This window comes from Sinocyclocheilus grahami, unplaced genomic scaffold (assembly GCF_001515645.1).
Source record: "Sinocyclocheilus grahami isolate Dianchi unplaced genomic scaffold, SAMN03320097.WGS_v1.1 scaffold253.1, whole genome shotgun sequence".
Taxonomy (NCBI): Eukaryota; Metazoa; Chordata; class Actinopteri; order Cypriniformes; family Cyprinidae; genus Sinocyclocheilus; species Sinocyclocheilus grahami.
This window is the reverse complement of record NW_015505432.1, coordinates 1,359,156-1,367,669: the sequence shown is the minus strand read 5'-3', so window position 1 is coordinate 1,367,669 and position 8,514 is coordinate 1,359,156. Positions and strand designations below refer to the sequence as shown.

General features: G+C 37.6%; 2 protein-coding genes across 2 annotated transcripts in view; one reads left to right on the top strand and one right to left on the bottom strand.

The window, feature by feature from the left end:
- The window catches only part of LOC107598585 (interferon regulatory factor 3-like), a 9,438-nt gene extending 5,265 nt beyond the window's left edge, over nt 1–4,173 (top strand). Inside the window, exons 7-11 of the mRNA XM_016289964.1 lie at nt 553–810; nt 905–1,004; nt 1,093–1,370; nt 1,685–1,806; nt 2,984–4,173. Coding sequence (XP_016145450.1) covers nt 553–810; nt 905–1,004; nt 1,093–1,370; nt 1,685–1,806; nt 2,984–3,097 — 872 coding nt within the window. The 3' untranslated portion in view covers nt 3,098–4,173. The remainder of the gene's footprint in view (nt 1–552; nt 811–904; nt 1,005–1,092; nt 1,371–1,684; nt 1,807–2,983) is intronic.
- A 754-nt stretch (nt 4,174–4,927) lies between these two features.
- Nucleotides 4,928–8,514, bottom strand: part of LOC107598635 (synembryn-A-like) — a 7,927-nt gene continuing 4,340 nt past the window's right edge. The window contains exons 4-9 of the mRNA XM_016290027.1: nt 7,510–7,660; nt 6,507–6,602; nt 6,256–6,400; nt 5,641–5,784; nt 5,297–5,576; nt 4,928–5,227 (exon numbers count right to left, since the gene is read on the bottom strand). Of these exons, the coding sequence (XP_016145513.1) occupies nt 5,098–5,227; nt 5,297–5,576; nt 5,641–5,784; nt 6,256–6,400; nt 6,507–6,602; nt 7,510–7,660 (946 nt within the window). The 3' untranslated portion in view covers nt 4,928–5,097. The remainder of the gene's footprint in view (nt 5,228–5,296; nt 5,577–5,640; nt 5,785–6,255; nt 6,401–6,506; nt 6,603–7,509; nt 7,661–8,514) is intronic.

The following is an 8,514-nucleotide window of genomic DNA, read 5'->3' as shown; positions in this document are numbered from 1 at the left end:
TGTTTTGTATTCCCAGTTGCTCAAATAGCAAAATAAAAACTCCATGATAGTGTTTTCATGACTTTCAATAAAAGGAAAAAAATTGAGTGAGACTGATAACGGCAGTCAGAAGAGAGAACGATGTCAAACTTACCGTCCCTCCCGTAGACGCTGCATTAGAAACACCCTCGCATTAGCGTTAACCGGTTTTTTGTAATTTTATGCAAAGGTGTTATAATACAAAGAATAGTGTTATAAATGTACATACATTTAAAACAAAAATATATATGAAAAACCTTCGAGGATTTACGATGCTGATGACCGATGATAACTGTTTTATAAAAGCAATAAGCCCGTGAAGCCGTGGTTTACAGTGAATTTATAACAGCTAAGGTCACAGGGCTTATTGCTTTAATAAATTACACTTAAAGATATATTCAAATGGAAAACAATTCTTTTAAACTGTTTTTACTTTATGTAATAAGTGCAGCACTGGTGAGCATAAGACACGTATATAATGATTTAAAGGGCAGTGTATTGTGTATGTGTACAGCCTTTTCATTTTTGTTCCAGTTCATGAAGTTTGGAATCCAGATCCGTTATATCTGGGGCTCGAAGATCAAGGACTCTTCCAAGAAACCAGTCCATGTCCAGAATCCCAGTATACCGAGCTCCATTATCAGATAATGGATACTCATGCGCCCTTTTCTTCACCTGAGGGTGGTGTTGGTGTTTTGGAGCAGATTTCGCCACCTGACGGGGCGATGGCTGCGAATCAACCTGATGGTGAAGGTGTGGGTCATCAGGGTAGCATTCCTATGCCAAAACTGGGTAGGTGGATCCCAAGATCATCACATATTCACATCAATTACTGGTGTTTGATTACTCACACAGCTTTATTTCTATTCATATGTTTTCCTCACAGAGACATTTTTTCAGATTAAGGTGTATTATAAAGGGAAGCTGGTGAAGGAACAGTTGGTGGAGAATGACACTGGTTTCAGACTGATGTATCAGGGAAACATGTTGGTATTTTTGTACTTGATTGATCACTGATCTTCAAATCAGCACCACTGGTTATGTTTCCTAACAGTATCCTGTTAACTCCCACAGGGACGAATCCATGGGCAGTGCTGATCTACCAGTGGTCCTACTACCTATTGTACTACCAGAAGTTATTGTGGATCAGATCCAGGCCAAGCATACGAATGCAATTCTGAACAGTCTGGGGGGTCTGGAGATCAGGAGATTGGATGGAGTGGTTTTGGGTCACCGTTGGGGATTGAGCAGGATCTACTGGGGTCTGTGCAAACACGAAAACAGCCAAACAACCAGAGAGCTCTCCAAAAACACACCTGAGGCCATCTACTTCTTCAAAGAGTATATATCAGGTGAGTTATATGGTCTTAAATGTCAGATTTCTCCCAGCCATTTTACTGATTGAATACATTTTTGAAAATCAAATTGTTGTATGATAGAAGTCTATTTCCATATATGAACATGAGTACAAAGATGGTAGAAAAATGCCTTTTTACAGAATTGACACATGGGTCAGGTAGCATGTTTTTTTTTTTTTTCATAAATTAAATTGGAAATAGTAAATTGTGTATTTGTTATGGCTGATTGTTGGTGATTGCATATATTTAGTTGATTCTTGTATGTTAGACTGGTCACTTGGAAGGTGTGCTGGATGTCATTCCTTTAGGTTTGATGGAGTTTATGCAGACAAGCCGAGAATCTCCTTCCTGCACTCTTTACCTCTTTCTGGGAGAGAAGTGGCCCGACCCCAAAATGAAGCCATGGGAGAAGAAACTCATCATGATAGAGGTTAGGACTGAGCAAATTAAGTTTTTTTTATTTTAATATTTGAAATATATATTTGTAATATTTAGATATTTAATATAAGCCATAAGCCCTACTGTATCATATGCAGATTTCTAAGGCCTCTAATTTATCGACATGATTAAAACATGTCGTACATAATCTAGTACATGATGTCTGTCATCTGATTGATAGATCACACATTTATAGTAAGTAAAATGCCTATAGTATAATTGTAAAATTGTTGCATTAAAGGGTTAGTTCACCCAAAAATGAAAATTCTGTTATGAATTACTCACCCTCATGTCGTTTTAAACCCGTAAGACCTTCGTTCATCTTCGGAACACAAATTAAGATATTTCTGATGGAATCTGAGAGCTGTCTGGCCCTCCCATAGACAGCAACGCAACTGAAATGTTCCCAAGTCCAGAAACGTAGCAAGGAGATCTGTAAAATAATCCATGTGACATCAGTGGTTCATCCGCAATTATACGAAGCTACGAGAATACTTTTTGTGCGCAAAAGCAAAAAAAAAAGACTTTATTCAACAATTCGTCTCCTCCGCAACAGCATACGCTGTTTACGTCCAGCGGATATTCTCCAAAATGGCACCAGGGTGATGCGGAGGAGACGAATTGTTGAATAAAGTCGTTTTTTAAAAAAGTATTCTCGTAGCTTCGTATAATTGCGGATGAACCACTGATGTCACATGGATTATTTTACAGATCTCCTTGCTACGTTTCTGGACTTGGGAACATTTCAGTTGCATTGCTGTCTATGCAGGGTCAGACAGCTCTCAGATTCCATCAGAAATATCTTCATTTGTGTTCCGAAGATGAACGAAGGTCTTACGGGTTTGAAACGACATGAGGGTGAGTAATTCATAACAGAATTTTCATTTTTGGGTGAACTATCCCTTTAAATAAAATCGTACTAAGACATACTATTAGGAGATATAGAGTGATTTATATGCATTTTATGCTGTTATAAAAGTCTGACTGATTTACATTACAAGCTGTCACAATTTCATCTTACTTCTTGACCATATAAATATCAACATCTGCACCAAATTTCATATCTTTGCATATAAAATGTGTTATAATTTGAATAAGTAAAATAAAATAAAAAATGTATCATGTTTTATTTTCGTCTTTCCCATTCACTCTCTATATGGTTTCTTTAGGTTATTCTGACTTCACTGGAGGATTTGAAGACGATGGCTGTCGCAAACGGGGCGTCTTCACTGGAGTCGGTGGAGCTCCAGCTCTCTCTGGAGCAAATGATGGAGTTGTGTTAAAAAGATCAAGAGGAAAGACTTGACTGCACACTTACCGGGCTCCTAAATTGAAACCGTTTCTTAAACAGTTTACTTAGCGGTGACTCCATGGGTAATTGTATTTATTGAAGGTGTGTGGACTAATACTGGAGAGCAGAATTTCAGTAATGGTACAAAGGAATTGTCAATGATTCTGCAGATAAAAATACAAAGATAAGTTTACAAGTGTGGTCAGTTTTAAAATAGATCTTGTGTTGTGTGCTATGATGAAAGAACAAGAATGAAACATTTAAAAACGGCTAAAATCCAAGTCTAATGTGCGTTTCGAGTCTGTTTTGCACTACCACAGTTCTCTTACACAATATTGTGAATGATGTTGTCAGTTTACAGTATGCTCTTTAGTCTTTTCTTGGCCTGAATTTCATTGTTGTTATATCTTTGACAGTAATCTGAACTGAATGCGAACTGTGGTTCCATTGCCGTGTCGTGTTTCTTCAGCTTTCTTTTCAGCTGATATGAACTAAGAGGTTGGCATTTAGTATTGCAGTCATGTAAAACCTGGAAATTTCAAGGATTTCTATGTTTTTCCCAGGCCTGTTTTTCAATGTCGTGGAAACGTCAAGAACATTTCTATTCTACAATATACATTGTTGTGGTTATGCCCTGTTCCAAACATTTCATTTGAAAGATATTGATTTTGAAGAGTAAAACCTGATTGCAAGCCATGATATCAGATTTTTGAGTGAATCATTTGAGCCAGTTCTATACAATGAATCAGTCAAACACATGCAAGTTTAACATTTAATATTCAGCTATGTGGAGAGGGATTTTTGCACCAGTGAGATTTCACTGTGGGCGGAGCTTCTCAGGGCCACACAACATGTCCTGCCACCTGTTCAGGGCACTAGCGGATACAACTAACTTTTACCACTGGTTCTACATTCACAGAAAAGAAATGAACATTTAAAGAACATGGAGTCCTTCACAACACATAAATGCATTGACTAATTGAATAATTATGATGTAGTCTTTATTATTTGTGACCCTGCAGCACAAAACCAGTCTTAAGTCGCTGGGGTATATTTGTAGCAATAGCCAAAAATACATTGTATGGGTCAAAATTATAGATTTTTCTTTTATGCCAAAAATCATTAGGATATTAAGTAAAGATCATGTTCCATGAAGATATTTAGTAAATTTCCTACTGTAAATATATCAAAACTTAATTTTTGATTAGTAATATGCATTGCTAAGAACTTCATCTGGACAAATTTAAAGATGATTTTCTCAATATTTGATTTGTTTGTACCCTCAGATTCCAGATTTTCAAATAGCTGTATCTCGACCAAATATTGTGCTATCCTAACAAACCATACATCAATGGAAAACTTATTTATTAAGCTTTCAGATGATGTATAAATCTCAATTTCAAAAAAATGACCCTTATGACTGGTTTTGTGCTCCAGGATCACATTTATACATATACGCTACCTTTCAAAAGTTTGGTAAGATTTTTTTAATGTTAATAAAAATTTAAAAAAGCCCACCAAGGCTGCTTTTATTTGATTAGAATTACTGTGAAAATGGTGAAATATTATTACAATTCAAAATAATTGTTTTCTATTTTAATGTCATTTTGAATATTTTAATATTCATATTTTAAAATATAATTATTCCTATCCTGGAGTATAATTACTCCAGTCTTCAGTGTCACATGATCCTTCAGAAATCATTCTAATGTGCAGATTTGCTGCTTGAGAAATATGTCCGATTATGATCAATGTTGAGAACAGTTGTGCTGAATATTTCTGAACTGTAATGCATTTTAATGTTTTATCTTCTGTAACATCACAAACACCTTTACTGTCACTTTTGATGAATTCATTGCATCCATGCTAAATAAAAGTATAACAAATCTTATTGATCCAAACTTTTGAGACTGGTTGTGCGTCAATTAATGGTTATGTCTAGGTGAGGTTATGTGATAAACTGTTAAAATTGTAATCACTTCTATGCCGATTCTACTCCACGTTCTCCAGATCATCATGTTCTTCCTCTGATTTCGTCTCCTCCATTGAAAGGTCCCTGAGCTCTGATAGCGGCACCAGCTGACCTTCTTCGTTCAATGCCATTGGCTGAATCATATTATCCCTGTTTAGGAAAAGATATGAGAGTATTAAAGCAGTATGTGTGTATGGGGTAGTCAGTGGTTTAACGTCCTTTGAGAGTTTGTTAAAAAGACTGATGAGCCGGTGAGCCTCCTCCTCTTTCTCCTCCTCCGTCATTCCCTCCATCGGATCAGGCTGCTCCTCCTCCACCTGTCCCGTCACTGGATTCACTCGGTCTTTGATCTGCCGGTACTCCTCGGTGTCCGAGTCCGAACCGCTGGAGTACTGTGTGCCTGATGATGTGGCCTTTGACCTTTGACCTCCTAGCAAGCCTCTGGTGGCAAGGAGCCCAGCGGCATTTCCATATCCAGTGTACTTCACGAAACGCCTCACTATATAGGTGTATAAAATAAAGGGTATTTACTGGCAACTGTGGGTCTATAATGAACCTTTAACATCCGTTGAACAAAAGGTAGTCCGAACCGCTGGAGTACTGTGTGCCTGATGATGTGGCCTTTGACCTTTGACCTCCTAGCAAGCCTCTGGTGGCAAGGAGCCCAGCGGCATTTCCATATCCAGTGTACTTCACGAAACGCCTCACTAGAGTATAAAATAAAGGGTATTTACTGGCAACTGTGGGTCTATAATGAACCTTTAACATCCGTTGAACAAAACTATTTATAGTTTGTTCAGGTTATTAAAATGAAAAAATAAATAAAATTGTTAAATCTTAATGCTAATCAAATATTAAATATTACAATAATATTAAATCTTATTGCTAAGAAAAAATGTTTTTTTAACGGGGAAGAAAATGGAGAAAAAAAGAAAACAATTAATTGTGACTTTTTGACTTTTTTTCAGAACTGTGAGACACAAATGATCAATTCTAAGAAGAAAAGTCATAATTGTGAGATAAAAAGTTGCAGTTACCTTTTTCATATTTTATTTCATGGGAGAAGCAAAAAAACTCAGATGGCATAATTGCAAAAACATTAACAATTGTTATGTGTTTTTTTCTTTTTCCGAATATTTGAGAGGTATTTGTGGTTAATATGTGTTTCTGTGCATTACCGCTCTCTTTGCACAGCACGAAGAGCAGGTCAGCAGCGCAGTGTTTGAGCTCAGTGTCCAGGTTTGTCATCAGTCTGACCAGACGATTCCTCATGGTTTTTCCCTCCTCAGGTTTAGTGCTGGCATCTCTTAATGGAGGCAGAATCTGCACTCGATAAAAACAAAAAAACATTGATAAAATTTGATAAAAAACAATACAAGTATTTTTAGACGGTGCGTTTGCTGATAATAATGTAAAATAGCAGTCATGCCTGTTGTCTGAGGTAGTGTCTTGTGTCTCTGTGAGCTCTGGAGCATTCGGTCAGCAAGTTCAGCACAGGGGTCAGTCTCTCTTTGACCTTTTCACCCTGCATGTGAAACGCCACGGTGTTGAAAACGTCACAAATAACAAGCATAACATAATGTTTCCCTCTGAGGTTACCTATTAAAGACCAGGTTTTATTGTCGAAAAAACGATATAAAAATTGTTATAAATAGTTTTCTCCATCCTTTCTAATCATTAGAATTAAATGCTCCGAATGTTTCAAATTTTAACAAAATAAATAAAACTGCATTGCGTTAGCAGTGCAAAAGGTCATGGGTTCAATTCCCAGGGAACACACATACTGGTGAAAAATGTATACCCTGAATGCACTGTTAGTCACTTTGGATGCATAAATTATTATTATATTATTACAATGTTACAAAAGATTTTTGCTGTTAAATGATGTTCTTTTGAACTTTCTATTCATCAAAGTATCCTAAAAAAAAGTAGGATAGAAATATTAAGCATGTTTTCAACACTGATAATAATCAGAAATGTTTCTTGAGCAGCAAATCAGCATATTAGAATGATTTCTGAAGGATCATGTGACACTGAAGACTGGCGTAATGGTGCTGAAAATTCAGCTTTGCATCACAGGAATACATTACAATTTAAAATATATTACAACAGAAATAATACTAATAATATTTCACAACATTTCTGATTTTATGTATTTTTCGATCAGATAAATGCAGCCTCGGTGAGCATAAGAAACGATTGTTAATAATTAGTATTGACTGATATTTTGTAAGTCTCTTTAAGGCATAAATTAGACTTATAGAGTTTCCTTGTCTGCTGTCTTTCACAGCACAGTTCAGGATAGTTTGGAGCTGAAAGTTACAGTCTGGAAATTACAGTGCGTTTTATAGATGAATGAATGATTTGATCTCAACATATCAAGGTAAAGATGATTCATGATAATCTATTATTTTCTTTCACTCTCTCGTCACCTGCTCCAGTTTTCTCTCCATGTACATGAGCAGGTTGTGCACACAATCCATGTTGGCTCCATTCATCTGGTGTGAGTCTGGAGCCAGAGGCACAGATACCAGAACGTCTAGACAGCTCAACGGGAGAGCAGACAGCATATTCACTGCATGCCTGAGAGCACGAGAGAGAGAGAGAGAGATCAGGACAAGCGTGTGGTGAAATCACTCCCTGTGTCAGTTTATAAATCCAACTAAAATGTAGAAATGCACAGCTCATATTTTTTATTAAAGGGGTCATATGATGCGATTTCAATTTTTCCTTTCTCTTTGGAGTGTTACAAGCTCTTGGTGCATAAAGAAGATCTGTAAAGTTGCAAAGACTAAAGTCTCAAATCCAAAGAGATATTCTTTATAAAAGTTAAGAGTCAACCACGCCCCCCTAAAACGGCTCGTTCTAACACGCCCCCACATGTCTACCTCACTATGTGGGAAGATTTGCATAACGCCGCCCAAATGTTCACGCAAAGAAAGAAGGCGTAACTTTTATTCTCGCTGTAGTATTGTTGCTGCCGCCGCCATGTCATGAAGACGCTGTGTGTTTTGTTGTGAAAGCGAAAATACTTGGTTGGTCTTCCAAAAGAGGACAATATCTGCTTCGTCATGCCTGGAGCTGATCCGTGCTGGTCACTGAGGAAATACAACAACTTTGCGCTGTGGATCGCCGGATCGGCTTTCACCGTGGACGAAGCGGAGTCCAGTCCGGGGTCGTCACATGTGGTTGCCGCAAGCCCACCGAACGCTCCTTCGTCGAAATCCGCCGGCCGCGCCGTTCTCAAGCCCACCGCCTCCGCTCACTCAAGGCCGCGGTGTGTGATGCTGTTTCGTTGTGAAAGCGAAACTACTTTGTTTGGCCTTCCAAAAATGGACACGACTAGAAATCAGTGGTTAAGTTGTATTTACAACACTGTTCCAGAACACGTCAACCCAAATATTCGGATGTGTCCAGCACATTTTATGGAGGACTGT